This window comes from Phocoena sinus, chromosome 9 (genome assembly GCF_008692025.1).
Source record: "Phocoena sinus isolate mPhoSin1 chromosome 9, mPhoSin1.pri, whole genome shotgun sequence".
NCBI classification, from domain to species: domain Eukaryota; kingdom Metazoa; phylum Chordata; class Mammalia; order Artiodactyla; family Phocoenidae; genus Phocoena; species Phocoena sinus.
Window position 1 is genome coordinate 57,094,746 of NC_045771.1, and position 22,797 is coordinate 57,117,542.

A 22,797-nucleotide genomic window follows, 5' to 3' on the forward strand; every position below is an offset into this window, starting at 1 on the left:
ACGAATCACCTCAAATTGAGGAGGTGGTCTCTGAGAGCAAGATTTATGATTTTTCCCCCTTTACCTCTTTTTGTGAGGGTGTATGTGTATGCTTCTGTGTAAGATTTTCTCTGTATAGCTTTGCTTCCAACATTTGTCCTAAGGTTCTATCCATCACTTTTTTTTCTAAATATTTTTTAATTCAATAACTATCTTATACTTTATTTTATTTTTACTATATCTTCTTTCTTTCTGTCTTTTTTCCTTCTTTCCCACCCTCCTTCCTTCCTTCCTTCCTCCTTTCTTTCCTTCTTTGCTTCTTTCTTCCTTCCTTCCTTTCCTCCTTTCCTTCTTTCTTTCCTCATACTTCTACTCATTCTCTCTACATTTTCTCCCTTTTATTCTGAGCCGTGTGGATGAAAGGCTCTTGGTGCTCCAGCCCAGGAGTCAGGGCTCTGCCTCTGAGGTAGGAGAGCCAACTTCAGAACACTGGTCAACAAGAGACCTCCCAGCTCCACATAATATTAAACGGTGGAAATCTCCCAGAGACCTCCATCTTAACACCAGCACCCAGCTTCACTCAACGACCAGCAAGCCACAGTGCTGGAAAACCTATGCCAAACAACTAGCAAAACAGGAACACAACCCCACCCATTAGCAGAGAGGCTGCCTAAAATCATAATAAGGCCACAGACACCCCAAAACACACCACCAGACGTGAACCTGCCCACTAGAGAGACAAGATCCAGCCTCATCCAGCACAACACAGGCACTAGTCCCCTCCACCAGGAAGCCTACACAACCCACTGAAACAACCGTAGCCACTGGAGACAGACATCAAAAACAACGGGAACTACGAACGTGCAGCCGGCAAAAAGGAGACCCCAAACACAGTAAGATAAGCAAAATGAGAAGACAGAAAAACACACAGCAGATGAAGGAGCAAGAAAAACACACAGCAGATGAAGGAGCAAGATAAAAATGCACCAGACCTAACAAATGAAGAGGAAATAGGCAGTCTACCTGAAAAAGAATTCAGAATAATGATAGTAAGGATGATCCGAAATCTTGGAAATAGAATGGACAAAATGCAAGAATGAGTTAACAAAGACCTATAAGAAATAAAGATGAAACAAGCGGGGACCGCGGAGTAGTGCACAGCGACGGGTGCGGAGGGCAAAGCGGGGAGATTCCTGCACAGACGATCGGTGCCGACCAGCACTCACCAACCCGAGAGGCTTGTCTGCTCACCCGCTGGGGCGGGCGGGGCTGCGAGCTGAGGCTCGGGTTTTGGTTTTGGACGGAGCTCAGGGAGAGGACTGGGGTTGGCGGCTTGAACATAGCCTGAAGGGGTTAGTGCACCATGACTAGCCGGGAGGGAGTTCGGGGAAAAGCCTGCACCTGCCGAAGAGGCAAGAGACTTTTTCTTCCCTCTTTGTTTCCTGGTGCGCGAGGAGAGGGGTTTAAGAGTGCTGCTTAAAGGATCTCCAGAGACGGGCGCGAGCCGGGTTAAAAGCGCGAACCCCAGAGACGGGCACGAGCCGCGGCTAAAAGCACGAACGCCAGAGACGGGCGCGAGCCGCGGCTGAAAACGCAAAACCCAGAGATGGGCGCGAGCCGCGGCTAAAACCGCGGACCCCAGAGACGGGCGGGAGACACTAAGGCTGCTGCTGCCGCCACCAAGGGGCCTGTGTGCGAGCACAGGTCACTCTCCACACCCCTCTTCCGCGGAGCCTGTGCAGCCCGCCACTGCCAGGTTCCCGGGAACCAGGGACAACTTCCCCGGGACAATGCACGGCGGGCCTCAGGCTGGTGCAACGTCACGCCGGCCTCTGCCGCAACGTCACGCCGCCTCTGCCACCACAGGCCCGCCCCGCACGCAGTACCCCTCCTTCCCCCATCCCCCAACCCCCGGCCTGAGTGAGCCGGAGCCCCTGAATCAGCGGCTCCTTTAACCCCGTCCTGTCTGAGCGAAAAAACAGACGCCCTCCAGCGACCTACACGCAGAGGCAGGGCCAAATCCAAAGCTGAGCTCCTGTGAGCTGTGAGAACAAAGAAGAGAAAGGGAAATCTCTCCCAGCAGCCACAGAAGCAGCGGATTAAAGCTCCACAATCAACTTGATATACCCTGCATCTGTGGAATACTTGAATAGACAAGGAATGATCCCAAATTGAAGAGGTGGAATTTAGGAGCAAGATCTATGATTTTTTTCCCTTTTCCTCTTTTTGTGAATGTGTACGTGTATGCTTCTGTGTGAGATCTTGTCTGTATACTCTTGCTTCCACCATTTGTCCTAGAGCTCTATCCGTCCATGATTTTTTTAAAAAATTCTTTTTCTTAATAATTAAGTTTAATTGTAATAACTTTATTATACTTTACCTTCGTTCTTTCTTTCTTTCCTTCCTTCCTTCCCTCCTTTAGACAACGAATCACCCCAAATTGAGGAGGTGGTCTCTGAGAGCAAGATTTATGATTTTTTCCCCCTTTACCTCTTTTTGTGAAGGTGTATGTGTATGCTTCTGTGTAAGATTTTCTCTGTATAGCTTTGCTTCCAACATTTGTCCTAAGGTTCTATCCGTCCCTTTTTTTTTTTCTAAATATTTTTTAATTCAATAACTATCTTATACTTTATTTTATTTTTACTATATCTTCTTTCTTTCTGTCTTTTTTCCTTCTTTCCCTCCTTCCTTCCTTCCTTCCTCCCTCCCTCCCTCCTTTCTTTGCTTCTTTGCTTCTTTCTTCCTTCCTTCCTTTCCTCCTTATCCTCTTTTTTCCTCATATTTCTACTAATTCTCTCTACTTTTTCTCCCTTTTATTCTGAGCCGTGTGGATGAAAGGCTCTTGGTGCTCCAGCCCAGGAGTCAGGGCTCTGCCTCTGAGGTAGGAGAGCCAACTTCAGGACACTGGTCAACAAGAGACCTCCCAGCTCCACATAATATTAAACGGTGGAAGTCTCCCAGAGACCTCCATCTTAACACCAGCAACCAGCTTCACTCAACGACCAGCAAGCCACAGTGCTGGAAAACCTATGCCAAACAACTAGCAAAACAGGAACACAACCCCACCCATTAGCAGAGAGGCTGCCTAAAATCATAATAAGGCCACAGACACCCCAAAACACACCACCAGACGTGAACCTGCCCACTAGAGAGACAAGATCCAGCCTCATCCAGCACAACACAGGCACTAGTCCCCTCCACCAGGAAGCCTACACAACCCACTGAAACAACTTTAGCCACTGGAGACAGACATCAAAAACAACGGGAACTACGAACGTGCAGCCTGCAAAATGGAGACCCGAAACACAGTAAGATGAGCAAAATGAGAAGACAGAAAAACACACAGCAGATGAAGGAGCAAGATAAAAACCCACCAGACCTAACAAATGAAGAGGAAATAGGCAATCTACCTGAAAAAGAATTCAGAATAATGATAGTAAGGATGATCCGAAATCTTGGAAGTAGAATGGACAAAATGCAAGAAACAGTTAACAAGGACCTACAAGAACTAAAGATGAAACAAGCAACGATGAACAACGCCATAAATGAAATTAAAAGCACTCTAGATAAGATCAATAGCAGAATAACTGAGGCAGAAGAACGGATAACTGACCTGGAAGATAAAGTAGTGGAAATAACTACTGCAGAGCAGAATAAAGAAAAAAGAATGAAAAGAACTGAGGACAGTCTCAGAGAACTCTGGGACAACATGAAACGCACCAACATTCGAATTATAGGGGTTCCAGAAGAAGAAAAAAGAAAGAAAGGGACTGAGAAAATGTTTGAAGAGATTATAGTTGAAAACTTCCCTAATATGGGAAAGGAAATAGTTAATCAAGTCCAGGAAGCACAGAGAGTCCCATACAGGATAAATACAAGGAGAAATACGCCAAGACACATATTAATCAAACTGTCAAAAATTAAATACAAAGAAAGCATATTAAAAGCAGCAAGGGAAAAACAACAAATAACACACAAGGGAATCCCCATAAGGTTAACAGCTGATCTCTCAGCAGAAACCCTACAAGCCAGAAGGGAGTGGCAGGACATACTGAAAGTGATGAAGGAGAAAAGCCTGCAACCAAGACTACTCTACCCAGCAAGGATCTCATTCACATTTGATGGAGAAATTAAAACCTTTACAGACAAGCAAAAGCTGAGAGAGTTCAGCACCACCAAACCAGCTTTACAACAAATGCTAAAGGAACTTCTCTAGACAAGAAACACAAGAGAAGGAAACGACCTATAGTAGCGAACCCAAAACAATATAGAAAATGGGAATAGGAACATACATATCGATAATTACCTTAAATGTAAATGGACTAAATGCTCCCACTAAAAGACACAGATTGGCTGAATGGATACAAAAACAAGACCCTTATATATGCTGTCTACAAGAGACCCACTTCAGACCTAGAGACACATACAGACTGAAAGTAAGGGAATGGAAAAAGATATTCCATGCAAATGGAAACCAAAAGAAAGCTGGAGTAGCAATTCTCATATCAGACAAAATAGACTTTAAAATAAGGACTATTAAAAGGGACAAAGAAGGACACTACATAATGATCAAGGGATCGATCCAAGAAGAAGATATAACAATTGTAAATATTTATGCACCCAACGTAGGAGCACCTCAATACATAAGGCAAATACTAACAACCATAAAAGGGGAGATCAACAGTAACACATTCATAGTAGGGGACTTTAACACCCCACTATCACCCATGGTCAGATCATCCAAAATGAAAATAAATAAGGAAACACAAGCTTTAAATGATACATTAAACAAGATGGACTTAATTGATATTTATAGGACACTCCATCCAAAAACAACAGAATACACATTTTTCTCAAGTGCTCATGGAACATTCTCCAGGATAGATCATATCTTGGGTCACAAATCAAGCCTTGGTAAATTTAAGAAAACTGAAATTGTATCAAGTATCTTTTCTGACCACAACGCCATGAGACTAGATATCAATTACATGAAAAGATCTGTAAAAAATACAAACACATGGAGGCTAAACAATACACTACTTAATAATGAAGTGATCACTGAAGAAATCAACGAGGAAATAAAAAAATACCTAGAAACAAATGACAATGGAGACACAACGACCCAAAACCTATGGGATGCAGCAAAAGCAGTTCTAAGGGGGAAGTTTATAGCAATACAAGCCCACCTTAAGAAGCAGGAAACATCTCGAATAAACAACCTAACCTTGCACCTCAAGCAATTAGAGAAAGAAGAACAAAAAAACCCCAAAGCTAGCAGAAGGAAAGAAATCATAAAAATCAGATCAGAAATAAATGAAAAAGAAAAGAAGGAAACGATAGCAAAGATGAATAAAACTAAAAGCTGGTTCTTTCAGAAGATAAACAAAATAGATAAACCACTAGCCAGACTCATCAAGAAAAAAGGGAGTAGACTCAAATCAATAGAATTAGAAATGAAAAAGGAGAAGTAACAACTGACACTGCAGAAATAAAAAAAATCATGAGAGATTACTACAAGCAACTCTATGCCAATAAAATGGACAATCTGGAAGAAATAGACAAATTCTTAGAAATGCACAACCTGCCAAGACTGAATCAGGAAGAAATAGAAAATATGAACAGACCAATCACAAGCACTGAAATTGAAACTGTGATTAAAAATCTTCCAACAAACAAAAGCCCAGGACCAGATGGCTTCACAGGTGAATTCTATCAAACGTTTAGAGAAGAGCTAACACCTATCCTTCTCAAACTCTTCCAAAATATAGCAGAGGGAGGAACACTCCCAAATTCCTTCTACGAGGCCACCATCACCTTGATACCAAAACCAGACAAGGATGTCACAAAGAAAGAAAACTATAGGCCAATATCACTGATGAACATAGATGCAAAAATCCTCAACAAAATACTAGCAAACAGAATCCAACCACACATTAAAAGGATCATACACCATGATCAAGTGGGGTTTATTCCAGGAATGCAAGGATTCTTCAATATACGCAAATCTATCAATGTGATAAACCATATTAACAGGTTGAAGGAGAAAAACCATATGATCACCTCAATAGATGCAGAGAAAGCTTTCGACAAAATTGAACACCCATTTATGATAAAAACCCTGCAGAAAGTAGGCATAGAGGGAACTTTCCTCAACATAATAAAGGCCAAATATGACAAGCCCACAGCCAACATCATCCTCAATGGTGAAAAACTGAAAGCATTTCCACTAAGATCAGGAACAAGACAAGGTTGCCCACTCTCACCACTCTTATTCAACATAGTTTTGGAAGTTTTAGCCACAGCAATCAGAGAAGAAAAGGAAATAAAAGGAATCCAAATCGGAAAAGAAGAAGTAAAGCTGTCACTGTTTGCAGATGACATGATACTATACATAGAGAATCCTAAAGATGCTACCAGAAAACTACTAGAGCTAATCAATGAATTTGGTAAAGTAGCAGGATACAAAATTAATGCACAGAAATCTCTGGCATTCCTATATACTAATGATGAAAAATCTGAAAGTGAAATCAAGAAAACACTCCCATTTACCATTGCAACAAAAGAATAAAATATCTAGGAATAAACCTACCTAAGGATATGAAAGACCTGTATGCAGAAAATTATAAGACACTGATGAAAGAAATTAAAGATGATACAAATAGATGGAGAGATATACCATGTTCTTGGATGGGAAGAATCAACATTGTGAAAATGACTCTACTACCCAAAGCAATCTACAGATTCAATGCAATCCCTATCAAACTACCACTGGCATTTTTCACAGAACTAGAACAAAAAATTTCGCAATTTGTATGGAAACACAAAAGACCCCGAATAGCCAAAGCAATCTTGAGAACGAAAAAAGGAGCTGGAGGAATCAGGCTCCCTGACTTCAGACTATACTACAAAGCTACAGTAATCAAGACAGTATGGTACTGGCACAAAAACAGAAATATAGATCAATGGAACAGGATAGAAAGCCCAGAGATAAACCCACGCACATATGGACACCTTATCTTTGATAAAGGTGGCAGGAAAGTGCAGTGGAGAACGGACAGCCTCTTCAATAAATGGTGCTGGGAAAACTGGACAGGTACATGTAAAAGTATGAGATTAGATCACTCCCTAACACCATACACAAAAATAAGCTCAAAATGGATTAAAGACCTAAATGTAAGGCCAGAAACTCTCAAACTCTTAGAGGAAAACATAGGCAGAACACTCTATGACATAAATCACAGCAAGATCCTTTCTGACCCACCTCCTAGAGAAATGGAAATAAAAACAAAAATAAACAAATGGGATCTAATGAAACTTCAAAGCTTTTGCACAGCAAAGGAAACCATAAACAAGACCAAAAGACAACCCTCAGTATGGGAGAAAATATTTGCAAATGAAGCAACTGACAAAGGATTAATCTCCAAAATTTACAAGCAGCTCATGCAGCTCAATAACAAAAAAACAAACAACCCCATCCAAAAATGGGCAGAAGACCTAAATAGACATTTCTCCAAAGAAGATATACAGAATGCCAACAAACACATGAAAGAATGCTCAACATCTGGGCTTCCCTGGTGGCGCAGTGGTTGAGAGTCCGCCTGCCAATGCAGGGGACACGGGTTCGTGCCCCGGTCTGGGAGGATCCCACATACCATGGAGCGACTGGGCCCGTGGGCCGTGGCTGCTGAGCCTGCGTGTCTGGAGCCCGTGCTCCACAACGGGAGAGGCCACAACAGTGAGAAGAGGCCTGCATATGGCAAAAAAAAAAAAAAAAAAAAAAAAAAAAAAAAAAAAAAAAAAAAAGAATGCTCAACATCATTAATCATTAGAGAAATGCAAATCAAAACTACAATGAGATATCATCTCACACCAGTCAGAATGGCCATCATCAAAAAATCTAGAAACAATAAATGCTGGAGAGGGTGTGGAGAAAAGGGAACACTCTTGCACTTCTGGTGGGAATGTGAATTGGTTCAGCCACTATGGAGAACAGTATGGAGGGTCCTTAAAAAACTACAAATAGAATTACCATATGACCCAGCAATCCCACTACTGGGCATATAGCCTGAGAAAACGGAAATTCAAAAAGAGTCATGTACCAAAATGCTCATTGCAGCTCTATTTACAATAGCCCGGAGATGGAAACAACCTAAGTGCCCATCATCGGATGAATGGATAAATAAGATGTGGCACATATATACAATGGAATATTACTCTGCCTTAAAAAGAAACGAAATTGAGCTATTTGTAATGAGATGGATAGACCTAGAGTCTGTCATACAGGGTGAAGTAAGTCAGAAAGAAAAAGACAAATACCGTATGCTAACACATATATATGGAATTTAAGAAAAAAAAATGTCATGAAGAACCTAGGGGTAAGACAGGAATAAAGACGCAGACCTACTGGAGAACGGACTTGAGGATATGGGGAGGGGGAAGGGTGGGCTTTGACAGGGCGAGACAGAGTCATGGACATATACACACTAACAAACATAGTAAGGTAGATAGCTAGTGGGAAGCAGCCGCATGGCACAGGGATATTAGCTCGGTGCTTTGTGACAGCCTGGAGGGGTGGGATAGGGAGAGTGGGAGGGAGGGAGATACAAGAGGGAAGACATATGGGAACATATGTATATGTATAACTTATTCACTCTCTTATAAAGCAGAAACTAACACACCATTGTAAAGCAATTATACCCCAATAAAGATGTTAAAAATAAATAAATAAATAAATGTCATATACCACATTAAAAGAATGAAGGATAAAAATCATATGATCATCCCAATAGATCCAGAAAAATATTTGACAAAATTCAACACTATTACATGACAAAAACCCTGAACAAATTAGGTACAGAAGTAATGTACCTAAACATAATAAAGGCCATATATGAAAAGCTCACAGCTAGCATCATACTCAGCAGTGAAAAGCTGAATGCTTTCCCTCTCAGAACAAGAACAAGACAAGGATTCCCACTCCCACAACTTTTATTCTATATAAAACTAAGAGTTCTAGCCAGATCAATTAGCAGAAAAAGAAATAAAAGCCCTCCAAAAAGGAAAAAGAGGAAGTAAAATTGTCTGTTTGCAATGATATTATACACATAAAACCTTAGACACCACCACCAAAAACCCCCCCAAAAAACTGTTAGAACTAATAAACTAATTAGGTAAAGGTTCAGGATACAAAAAAATCAATATTAAAGGGCTTTCCTGGTGGTGCAGTGGTTGAGAGTCCGCCTGCCAATGCAGGGGACACGGGTTCGTGCCCTGGTCCGGGAAGATCCCACATGCCGCGGAGCGGCTGGGCCCGTGAGCCACGGCTGCTGAGCCTGCGTGTTCGGAGCCTGTGCTCTGCAACAGGAGAGGCCACAACAGTGAGAGGCCCATGTACCGCAAAAAAAAAAAAAAAAAAAAAAAAAATCAATATTAAAAAGTTGCATTTCTATACACTAACAGTAAACTATCTGAAAAAAAATTTAAGAAAACAGTCTCACTTAACAATAGCATAAAAACTGCTCAGGAATACGTTTAAACAAGTAGGAGAAAGGTCTGTACACTGAAAACTATAAAACATTGATGAAAGAAATTGAAGAAGATACAAATAAACGGAAAGGTATCCTGTGTTCATGCATTGGAAGAATATTATTAAAATGTCCATACTACCCAAATAAATCTAGAGATTCAATGCAATATCTATCAAAATTCCAATGACATTTTTCACAGAAATAGAAACAATAGGCATAAAATTCATATGGAACTACAAAAGACCATGAATAACCAAAGCAATCGAGTAGAAAAACAAAGTTGGAGGCCTCACACTACCTTATTTCAACATATACTATAAAGCTATAGTTCAAACAGCATAGTACTGGTATAAAAACAGACATACAGACCAATGGAACAGAACAGAGAGTCCAGAAATAAATCCACAGGTTAATGATCAATTGATCTTCAACAAAGGTGTTAAGGACACACAATGGGAAAAGGACAGTCTCTTCTTTAGATAATTTGGGGAAAACTGATTTTCCATAAACAGAAGAATGAAATTGGACCCTTATTTCACTCCATATACAAAAATCCACTCAAGGGCTTCCCTGGTGGCGCAGTGGTTGGGAGTCTGCCTGCCGATGCAGGGGACGCGGGTTCGTGCCCCGGTCTGGGAGGATCCCACATGCCGCGGAGCGGCTGGGCCCGTGAGCCATGGCCGCTGGGCCTGCGCGTCCGGAGCCTGTCCTCCGCAACGGGAGGGGCCACAGCAGTGAGAGGCCCGCGTAACGAATAAAAAAAAAAAAAAAAAAAAAAAAAAAAAAATCCACTCAAAATTGATTAAAGACTTAAATCTAAGACCTGAAACCAAAAAACTATAGATGAAAACATAGAGAAAAAGCTTCTTGACATTGGTCTGAGCAATGATTTTTGGATATGACCCCCAAAGCACATGCAGTAAAAGAAAACATAGATAAATGGGATTGCATCAAACTAAAAAGCTTCTGCACAACAGAGAACAATCCACAAAATGAAAAAGCAACCTATGGAATGAAAGAAAATATTGGCAAACCATATCTAATAAGGAGTTAACATCTAAAACACATGCGGAACTCAAACTACTCAATAGCAAGAAAACAAATAAACTTATTTGAAAAATAAGCGAAGGACCTGGATAGACATTTCTCAAAAGAAGACACACAAATGGCCAACAGATATAGGAAAAAGTGTTTAATATCACTGATCATCAGGGAAATACAAATTAAAACCAAAATGAGATTATCACCTCACACTTGTTAGAAGGTGAGCATCCAAAATAAAACGGATAACAAGAGTTCGTGAGGATGTGGAGAAAACGGAACCCTTGTAGACTGTTACTGGCGATGTAAATTGGTACAGCCATTATGGAAAACTGTATGGAGATTCCTCAAAAACTTAACAGAACTACTACATGATTCAGCCATCTCACTTCTGACTATATGTCAGAAGGAAATGAAATAGGTATCTTGATGAGATAGCTGCACTCCCATGTTTATTGTAGCATTATTTACAATAGCCAAGATAAAGAAACAACCTAAGTGTCTGTCAATGGATGAATGGATAAGGAGGTGTGATACACACACACACACACACACATTATTCAGCCATGAGAAAGAAGGAAATCCTTCCATTTGTGACAACATAGATCAAACTGAAGGGCATTATGCTAAGTGAAATAAGCCAGAAAGAGAAAGACAAATACCGTATGATCTCATTTATATGTGGAATCTAAATAACAACTCCCCCCCGCCACCCCCCACCAAACCCAAAGTTGAAATCAGAGAACAGTGGTTACCAGGTGCTGCAGTGGGGAAGGGGGATGGGCAGACTGAAAGTGACGGGGAGGAAAATGGTATTCCATGGAAATAGAAACAAAAAAAAGCTAGAGTAGCAATACTTATATCAGACAAAATAGACATTAAAAGAAAGACTGTAAGAAAAGGCAAAAAAAGAACATTATATAAAGATAAAGGGGGGCTTCCCTGGTGGCGCAGTGGTTGAGAGTCCGCCTGCCGATGCAGGGGACACTGGTTCGTGCCTCAGTCCGGGAAGATCCCACATGCTGCGAAGTGGCTGGGCCTGTGAGCCATGGCCGCTGGGCCTGTGCATCCGGAGCCTGTGCTCCGCAGCGGGAGAGGCCACAGCGGTGAGGGGCCCATGTACCGCAAAAAAAAAAAAAAAAAAAAAGATAAAGGGATCAATCCAACAAAAAGATATAACAGTTGCAAATATATATGCACCCAACATAGGAGCATGTAAATACATACAGCAAATATTAACAAACATAAAGAAAGAAATTGATACTAACATAATAATAGTATGGGACTTTTAACATCCCACTTATATCAATGGACGCATTATCCAGACAGACTATCAATAAAGAAACACTGGTCTTAACACTCTAGGAGAGATGGACTTTATATATACATATATATAACATTTCATCTTATAGCAGCAGAATACACATTCCTTTCAAGTGCACATAAAACATTATCAAGGACAGATCACATGCCATGCCACAAAACAAGTCTCCATAAATTTAAGAAGACTGAAATCATGTCAATCATCTTGTTGACTACAACATTCTGAAACTAGAAATCAACTACAAGACAAAAACTGCAGAAACACAAACAGGTGGTAGGTAAAGAATATGCTCCTAAACATCCAATGGATCACTGAAGAAATCAAAGAGGAAATAAAAAATACCTGGAGACAAATTAAAATGGAAACTCAACAATCCAAAATCTGTGAGATGCAGCAAATGCAGTTCTAAGAGGGAAGTTTATAGAATACAAGCCTACATCAGGAAACAAGGAAAGTCTCAAATGAACAACATGACCTTAGACCTAAAGGAACTAGAAAAAGAACAAACAAAACCCAAAGTTAATAGAAGGAAAAAATCATTAAGATCAGAGCAGAAATAAATGAAATAGAGACTAAAAAAACAATAGAAAAGATCAATAAAGCTAGGAGCTGGTTCTTTGAAAAGATAAACAAAATAGATAAACCTTTAGCCAGACTCATCAAGAATAAAAGATAAGTCAAATATATAAAATCAGAATGAAAAAGGAGAAGTTACAACCAACAGCACAGAAATATAAAAGATCATAAGAGATTACTACATTTATATGCCAATAAAATGAACAACCTAGAAGAAATGTATAAAGTCCTAGAAACATACCACATAAGAGATTACTACAATTATATGCCAATAAAACGAAGAACCTAGAAGAAATATATAAATTCCAAGAAACATACCATCTCCCAAGACTGAATCAGGAAGAAATGAAAAAATATGGACAGACTGATTACCAGTAATAAAATTGAATCAGTAATAAAAAAAACCCTCACAACAAAAGCCCAGGACCAGATGGCTTCACAGGTGACTTCTATCAAACATTTAGAGAAGAGTTAATGCCTATCTTTCTCAAACTCTTCCAAAAACTTGATGAGGAAGGAGTGCTTCTGAATTATGAGGCTAGCATCACCCTGATAACAAATCAGGCAGATACCACAACAAAAGAAAAACTACAGGCCCATATTACCAAGGAACATAGATGCAAAAATCCTCAACAAAATATTAGCAAAGCAAATCCACTAATATATTGAAAGGACCATACACCACGATCAAGTGGGATTTATCCCAGTGATGAAAGAATGGTTCAATATCTGTAAATCAATCAATGTGATAGACCACATTAACAAATTTAAGAATAAAAATGATATGATCAACTCAATACATTCAGAAAAAGCTTTAGACAATTGATTTATGATAAAAACTCTCAACATAGTGGGTATAGAGGGAACATACCTCAACATAATAAAAGCCATATATGACAAACCTACAGTCAACATCATACTCAGTAATGAAAAGCTGAAAACATTTCCTCTAAGATCAGGAACAAGACAAGGATGCCCACTCTTGCTACTTTTATTCAACATAGTATTGGAAGTCCTAGTGACAGCAGTTAGACAAGAAAAAGAAATAAAATGCATCCAAATTGGATAGGAAGAAGTAAAACTGTCCTTGTTTGCAGATAACATAATACTACATATAGAAGATCCTAAAATGCCACCAAAAAACTGTTAGAACTAATAAATGAATTCAGTAAAGTTGCAGGATATAAAATTAATATACAGAAATCTGTTGTGTTTCTATACACTAACAATGAACTATCAGAAAGAGAAATTAGGAAAACAATCCCATTTACAATTGCATCAAAAATAATAAATACCTAGGAATAAATCTGAGGTAAAAGACCTGTACACTGGAAACTATATGACACTGATAAAACAAAAACAGATGGAAAGATATATTGTGGTCATGTATTGAAAGAATTAATATTTTTAAAATAACCATACTACCCAAGGCAATATACAGATTCAATGCAATCCCTATCAAAATACCAATGGCATTTTCCACAAAACTAGAACAAATAATTCTAAAATTTGTGTGGAACCATGAAAGACCCTGAATAGCCAAAACAATCTTGAGAAAGAAGAACAAATCTGGAGGTATCATGCTCCCTGATTTCAAACTATACTACAAAGCTACAGTAATCAAAACAGTATGGTACTGGCAAAGAAATAGACATATAGATGAATGGAACAGAGAGAACCCAGAGAAGAACCCATGCTTATATGGCAAATTAATCTACAACAAAGGAAACAAGAATATACAATGGGGAAAAGATAGCCTCTTCAATAAATGGTGTTGGGAAAACTAGACAGCTCCATGCAAAAGAATAAAATTGGACTACTTTCTCACACCATATATAAAAATAAATTTGAAATGTTTTAAAGACTTATATGAAAGACCTGAAACCATAAAACTCCTAGAAGAAAGCATAGGCAATACTCTGTTTGACCTCAGTCTTAGTAATATTTTTTTGGATATGCCTCCTCAGGCAAGTGCAACAAAAGCAAAAATAAACAAATGAGAATCAAATTAAAACACTTTTGTACAGTGAAGGAAACCATCAATAAAACAAAAAGTCTGCCTACTAAATACGAGAAGATATTTGCAAATGACATATATGATAAGGGGTTAATATCCAAAATATACAAAGAACTCATACAACTCAATATCAAAAAACAAGCAACCCAAATAAAAAATAGCAGAGGACCTTAAAAGACATTTTCCCAAAGACATACAGATGGCTAACAGACATATGAAAAGATGCTCAACATCACTAATCATCAGGCAAATGCAAATCAAAGCCACAATGAGATAACACCTCACACCAATTAGGACAGTTATTATGAAGAAGAAATAACAAGTGTTGAAGAGGATGTGGAGAAAAGGGAACCCTTGTACACTACTGGTGGGAATGTAAATTGGTACACACACTGTGGAAAACAGTATGGAGGTTCCTTAAAAAATTAAAAATAGAATTACCATATTATCTAGCAATTCCACTTCTGGGTATTTTCCCAAAGAAAAAAAAAACACTAATTTGAAAAGATAATCACCCCTATGTTCATTGCAGCATTATATTCAATAGCCAAGACATGGAAGCAACCTAAGTGTCCATCAATAGATAAATGTATAAAGATGATATGGTATGTACATACATACACCTACGCACAATGGACTATTACTCAGCCACAAAAATGAATGAAAGCTTGCCATTTGGGACAACATGGATAGACCTAGAGGGTACTATGCTAAGTGAAATAAGTCAGAGAAGGACAAATGCCATAATATTTCACTTACATGTGGAATCTATAAAACAAAACAAATGAACAAAAATAAGAAAACAGAAACAGAGTCATATATGCAGAGAACAAATGGGTGTTGCCATATGGGAGAGGGGTGGGAGGATGAGTGAAATAGGTTAGGAAGATTAAGAGGTACAAACTTCCAGTTACAAAATAAATGTGTTGGGCATGAAATGTGTAGTGCGGGGAATATAGTCAATAATATCAATGGTAATATCTTTGCTGACTAGATTTACAGTGGTGATCATTTCGTAATGTATAGAAATATTGAATCACTATGTTGTGTACCAGGAACTAATTATACTTCAAAAACAAACTAACAGAAAAAGAGATAAGATTTCTGGTTACCAGAGGAGATGGGTAAAGTGGTTACCAGAGGAGATGGGTAAAGTGGCTCAACTAATATAAAGGTACAAACGGTACAAACTTCCAGTTATAAGATAAATAAGTACTAGGGATGTGATGTACAACATGATTAATATAATTAACATTGTTGTATGTTATATATGAAAGATGTTTAGAGAGTAAATCCTGAGAGTTTTCATCACAAGGAAAAAATATTGTTTTCTTTTTCTTTTATTTTGTATCTACATGAGATGATGGATGTCACTAAACTCATCGTGCTCATCATTTCATGACGCATGTAAGTCAAATCATTACGCTGTATACCTTAAACTTATATGACATATAAAATATGTCAGTTATATCTTAATAAGCTGGAAGAAAGAAATTAAAAAGTCAGAAAAATAATCAGGGAGAAGGCTAAATATGGGTAGAAGAGGAAAGAAGGTGAAGCCATGGAGTAAAGTTAGTGCCTAAAATAACTTTTCAATTCTATATACTTGACTAGAATTGGCCTGAAAATTTCGTTCTGAGCTTCTTAGCAACCCCATAAAAAATGGAAACATAATTTGTTACATGATTGGTCAAACCCACATATATTTATGAACTGTAGGGTTAACTGTAGGGCTTGTTAGCTTTACTAAAAGGAAGTTGAGGAGCAGGCCTTTAATCTAAACTGTATTTCCCCCAACTCTTTGTATTACCTTGTTCCTTACTTTGGGGGAAATCAGACGTAAACCCAGGATTTTTAGGAAGAAATAAGAAAGCTGTCATAATTTCAAGTACTTCCTGTAGTAGTCTGTCTTCATCTCTGTCACTGTCTCTGTCTGTCTGCCTGTCTCTTATACATATAATTTGACATTAATATCTGAGAAGTTATCAGGGAATTTTATTTTCTGGCAACTCCTTAGAGTAGATGGTGGAAGGGATCTTTGATTAATGTAAAGTACATCTTTAAATTTTCATTATATGTTCTTTCTGAAGATGCTCCTAACGCCTTGGGGGATTTCATCAATAAAAGTGCCTCTAGTTTTCCACTGCATGCATCTTTTATGGAATGTTATGACTCCTTCCTCAACTAATATAAAGCAGACTCTGTCACAGCAATGAACAGTCTAGGCTTAAAATATTTTTAGGTTTAAAATACTATTTTTGGAGTATATTTCAATTTTCTAATTGAGAAGTAGATTCTTTCCTAGTCAATAAAATGCTGCTATAGAGAGTAATAATACTATAAATAACAGATATTGTACTTACCCAGATTTTTCTTGCCAAGTTCTTCTACAGAAACGAGGGAAAAACCATGTATTTCGGTGCAGGAAACAAACATCTGTGTTCTTCTTCCTACTGTGTTAGAGAAAAATACTTTTTTCACTCCATTTTTTATGACAGTTTCTCCTCTGCTTCCACTTCAATCTGAACTCTAATCAGCTCAGAAAGGACAGTGTTTCTCAGTAATGGGTGTGCCGAAACTGGAAGGTGGGGGAGGAGGAAGCCTGCAGAATTGATTTCAGTTTCGCTTTCCTAGATATGACTTTTCTCTCTGAAATGATTTTTTTTCTTTTTGGTAAGCCATTATTCTTCCGCCTTCTGGTGTGATTGGTTAGAAGCCAAAGGTTTAAAATCTGTTTTTGCCTGAGAGTTTTGAGGGCTGCAGAGAGCCCAGAACTTGGGTAGGGAAGAGCTTATGTTGGCATTTCACTGGCTTTCCTGGGTGGACTGTCCATCCATCTCTGTTTTCCTAAAGATAATGTAAAGGAATGGCTTTCGGGGACTTTTTGGAGCTCCCTATAAATGCTAAATTCCTCTGGGTTAGTTCTGCAGAGCAGACCAGGGTGGGACCCCTAGTGGCCACATTGCAGGGATTTTCTTTTCTAATGTCAGCCTCAGGGACAGGCACAGAACAGCCTGAGTGAGAGTGAAAAAAATAGTGAGCATTTAAAAAATTGATATCAAGTATTAAAATTTATTGTGTGTGCTCAGTTAGCATTTGGTTTCCATATTCCACTGTTGATTCACACTGGCTTCATATGTTTTATAAACATTTATTGGGCACATACTATATACCAGGCACTATTCCAAGTGCTTTATATTAATTTATTTACTCTTCACAACAATCCTCTGAGGTAGATGCTATTATTATTTCCATTTTACAGCTAAAGAAACTGAGATGCAGAGATGTTAAATAATCTCTCTCTCTCCCCCCACCTCCCTCCTTCTCTTTCTCCAGTATGTACTACTGGTTCTGTTTCTCTGGAGAACCCTAATACAAACAGGTTATAAAAATTAACTTCTCTGCTGTCTCAGAGCAGTCTTATTCCCCTAGCTTATCTCATTGCTCACATTCCCTGTGTGAGGCCAGGTTCCAGATCTTCAGCATGAGCAACCTTTCTCTTCTATCCTGTGTCGCCCTCCTCACGCTGCCTCTCTGACCACCCAGACAGTGCTTTTCCATTTCTTTATTAGACTATTTCCCCCTTAAGGAGGGGAATTTTAACCTAGTTGTCCCCTCCCTTGAAACTGTAATACTACAGATATGCTGTATATCTGTTTATGTATATCTGTGCTTTATACATAAAAAAGAGCATTATATGCCTGCCATTAGGGAATTGCAACTTAAAACAATGAGATACCGGGCTTCCCTGGTGGCGCAGTGGCTGAGAGTCTGCCTGCCGATTCAGGGAACACGGGTTCGTGCCCCGGTCCGGGAAGATCCCACATGCTGCGGAGCGGCTGGGCCCGTGAGCCATGGCCGCTGAGCCTGTGCGTCCGGAGCCTGTGCTCCGCAACGGGAGAGGTCACAGCAGCGAGAGGCCCGCGTACCGCAAAAAAACAATGAGATACCAATACACACCCATCAGAATGGCCAAAATCCAGAACACTGACTCCATCAAGGGCTGGTGAGGATATGGAGCAACAGAAACTCTCATTTATTGCTGGGGGGGAAATGCAAAATGGTACAGCCACTTTCGAAGACAGTTTGGTGGTTTCTTATAAAACTAAACCTACTCTTACCGTATGATCTGGCAATCACACTCCTTGATATTTACCCAAAGGAGTTGAAAATTAATGTCCACACCAAAAACCTGCACACAGAAGCTTATAGCAGCTTTATTCATAAATGCCAGAGCTTGGAAGCAACTAAGATGTTCTTCAGTAGGTGAATGGATAAATAAACTGGTATATCCAGACAATGGAATCTTTATTCAGTGCCGAAAAGAATTGAGCTGTCAAGCCATAAAAAGATGTGGAGGAATATTAAATGCATATTGCTTAGTGAAAGAAGTCAATCTGAAAAGGCTACATACTATATGATACCAACTATATGATATTCTGGGAAAGGCAAAACTTTGGAGATAGCAAAAGGATCAGTGGTTGCCAGGAGTTAGGGAGGAGGTAAGAATGAACTGGTGGGGCATAGAGGATTTTTAAGACAATGAAATTATTCTGTATGACACTATAATGGTGGATGCCATTATATATGTATTTGCCAAAACCCATAGAAGATACAACACCAAGGGTGAACTATAATGTGAACTATGGAGTTTGGGTGATGATGTGTTAGTGTAGATTCATCAATTGTAACAAATGTGCTACTCTGGTGAGGGATGTTGACAGTGAGGGAGATTAACTTTGAACACTCTGAAAATATATACCCTCTCCCCCAGAGGGTATATGGGAAATCTCTGTACCTTCCTCTCAATTTTGCTATGAACTTAAAACTGCTCTAAAAAAATTAAGTCTATTTTAAAGAAAGGTTTTTTGTTTTTTTGCTTCTAAGAACAAATCTTTACTCCCTTGGAGGTGATAGTGTCCCAGTTGAGAATGCATGATCTAGACTTGCATATATTGTTTGCCTGGATTCCTCATTACTTCACCCACCATGTTGGTTCAGTCCTGCTATTGCATACGAACTTCTTGGGCCAACTGTTTCCTGAAACGGTCCTATGGAAAGGGGAAAGCAGTCATGCCTTTCCACCTGAGGGGATGGATTCTGCTGGTGAATTCTGATGTTGCCTAGCTCCCCCTCTCCTCCTGTGCTCTAGGATCTCAGTCTGGTTCTTCACCCATCAGCCCTCTCCTTCAAGTAAGCCTCTGAATAATCCTGGGATGTGGGCTGTCTCACTAGAGGACACATCCTATATTTGAGAGGAATTCTCTGGTGAAGATCAGGGGAAGTTCCTTCTCTTTTCCAGGCCTTCTTTTAAACTCTCTTGTTTAAATTATTTCAATAATCCAAAGAGTGAGGATCCCTTTCTTAAGAGAAGAGTGTTCAAAGTTAAGCTCCCTGGATACTATCTGATCAATGTTTCTCTTTCAACTCATTTGGGGGTCCTTATGCTCTAATAAAATTATTATAATGTAGCAAGCACAGAAAAATGTGTCATGATCTAGAAATACTCTGTAGAATATCTCATGCTTTCATTCCATTCTCCTTTTTTATAAAATTTCTCCTAGGAACAGAACCAGCAAAAGTTTTACATTCGATCATGTTCCCCTTTCTCTCAGATGAAGGAAGTATTGCAACATTATAATACCAAGAAGCCTCTTAGTCCATGAGACAGGATTTTTGCAAGTGTCCGGAGCACATTTCCCTTGTTGTTATTGATTCAGAGTAATTAGGACTGAGTCTTTTTTTTTTTTGGTTGTTATTATTGTTCATTTTTAAGAAAGTAATATTTACAGTATATTTTTCTAGTTAAAAAGCTAATATGTGTTCAATTAAAAACATCAGAAACAACTAGAAAAAAGAAGAAAAACAAGCTCTACCTGAATCCCATCCCCCATTCATTGTTATGAACATTTTTGGTATACAATCTCTCGGTCCTTTATAGATAATCTCTCAGATAAATATTTGCCCAATAGTAGAAGCATATGCCTTATAATGTTTTGTTCTTCTACTTAGCAAAATATAGCTTCTGTTTCCCCACATCATGAAATAGACTTTTATGGCATAATTTTTTTGGAAAATTTTAAATACAAAGTAAACAGGACAGCATAATGAATCCTCATGTAGTCATCACTCAGCTTCAAAGCTATTAGCTTTCTGCTATTCTCTCTTTTTTACATTCTGCTACTCTTGAGGTAAAACTGGAGTGCACATACATTAAATGTAAAATTTTGAAAAACCACCCCAATCTAGATATAGGACATTTCTGTTACCCCATGTCCCTTCTCAGTTACTCCTAACCTCCTCCAGAGGAAACCACTCTGCTGATTTTTTTTTCACCATAGATTAGCTTTACCTGATCCAAGTGTTGATATACTGGAATCATATAGAATATACTCTTCTGTGACTGGCTTCTTTTATTCAACATAATGTCATTGAGATTGGTCTAAATGTTGTATGTATCCATAGTTTGTTTCTTTTTATTGCTGAATAGTATTCTGTTTTATTAACATACCACACTTATCTAATGTCCTTAAATAGACATTTGAGTTATTTCCATTTTTGGCAATCACACAGAAAGCTGTTATGACTATTTCTGTACAAGTCTTGTACAGACATATATCTTCATTTCTCTTAGGTAAATAACCTTGGCAAGGAATTGCTGGATCAAATAGGTGCGTGTTTAACTTTATGAAAAACTGTTAAGCCTTTGTCCAAACTGGTACCAGAAGCAATACTCTTTAAGGCATGGTGAGTCTTTGTATCAGGCGACTCTATCAGTCAAACTGAAATAAGGAACTGGTGTAATCTCACCTGGCAAATTTAGGAATAAAGAAATAATGATACTTGGCACATCCATATCAAAAGTCTAAGGCTGCCAGACATCACAATTTTACCCCACGACACCTGTGAGTACAAGGGCTTTAGTTTAATTGGTACCCATAATATCTGGCCTGATGTTAGAACTGTCTAATATGTTCTCACCATCTTAGGAGTGGTCAGATGTGGCACTCATTAGTCAATGTTTATATGTTTACAATAGCTGTAATGAACATCATTTCAGGACTTCCAAGATGAGCCAGCAAAGCGAATCTGCTTTACACATATTGAGCAGGCAGATGGAAATTTAATACAATTGGTTGAAAGAACAAAGTAAAGTGACGTTATAAGGGTCACATATGGATATTGTATCCTACTAGGCAGTTCTTGCTCCTTTGCACACAATGGATATCTTTTAAATAACCGCAGACCACATGGATATTTCCTATTAACTCTCTAACTATTACTAATTTTTTCTTTCTGGATGGACTTATAAATTGTATGCCATGACTCATTTGAATGCTACTTTCCACTTTTCTAAGACTGTAAGAACAAATTGAATCTTCCTGTGGCTATTTATACCCAATACACATCTTCAGTCTTTTGGACACATGAAGCTCCTTGAAGAGCTGACTCCATTCAGGAACTGGCTTATATTCTATGAGCAATAGATAACGCATTGCCACCTGCCCACCTGGAAGGCCCAATTTTCCCACAGGGACTAGGCATGTTTGGACAACAGAGTCTCCATAAAATGTTAAAATGTTAAAAAAAAAATTGGTTAAACTCAGAGCATATAGGTATGCTTTATTTACCGAAGGGTTACTCAGCTTTAAGCAGAGACCTTTGATCTTTGATGTCTGTTAAAAAATTTCTTCCTGGGAATTCCCTGGAGGTCCAGTGGTTAGGACTCGGTGCTTTCACTGCCAGGACCTGGGTTCCATCTCTGGTCAGGGAACTAAGATCCCGCAAGCCATGTGGTGCAGCCAAAAAAAATTTTTTTCTTGCCTCTTGTTACATATCTCTTTGCTAAGAGTCTTTTTGGTAACTTAAAATACTATTTACATGATTTAAAATTCCACATTGGGCGTGCATTTCTTATTATAGGTATTTCCAAACTAATATACCAGTTATCCCTTCAGAGTGATACCAAGCTTACTGTAAGTTTTTCTCTAATCCAGTCTCTTTGTTTATCTAGTCATGTGTTTTGCAGAAACATTGGAAGTATTGTTAATATTGGAAAATAGAATGATTGTTCCCTAAAGGATTTGCTGATCCGAAGGGCCTGTATTTATCCATCCTTCAGGAAGTGTTGTAACATGGCCTCACAGTGCTCAGTAGAAGCCAACCATGTTTAAAGATATTCTGGCTCTTAGATAACTCATGCATATTTGATATTCAGGAATGATATTTATTTTCTCAAATAAAAATGAAAAAATAAAAATTTAAATGGTTTGAAGAAACATTCTGGGGTATATTTGTTTTTTCATTTTATACTTAATTTAGGTATGAGTAAT

General features: G+C 38.7%; 1 protein-coding gene across 7 annotated transcripts in view; it reads right to left on the bottom strand.

Moving 5' to 3' along the window:
* Nucleotides 1–22,797, bottom strand: part of LOC116759427 (sterile alpha motif domain-containing protein 9-like) — a 47,152-nt gene that overhangs the window by 15,606 nt on the left and 8,749 nt on the right. For 4 of the 7 annotated variants that reach the window (XM_032643180.1, XM_032643183.1, XM_032643181.1 and 1 more), the window contains one exon: nt 16,828–16,917. The exons of 1 other annotated variant lie outside the window; for it this stretch is intronic. In XM_032643180.1, coding sequence (XP_032499071.1) covers nt 16,828–16,917 — 90 coding nt within the window. Of the gene's footprint in view, nt 1–16,827; nt 17,045–22,797 lie in introns of those variants that run through there. 2 more of the 7 variants (XM_032643184.1, XM_032643186.1) reach the window with 1 other exon arrangement.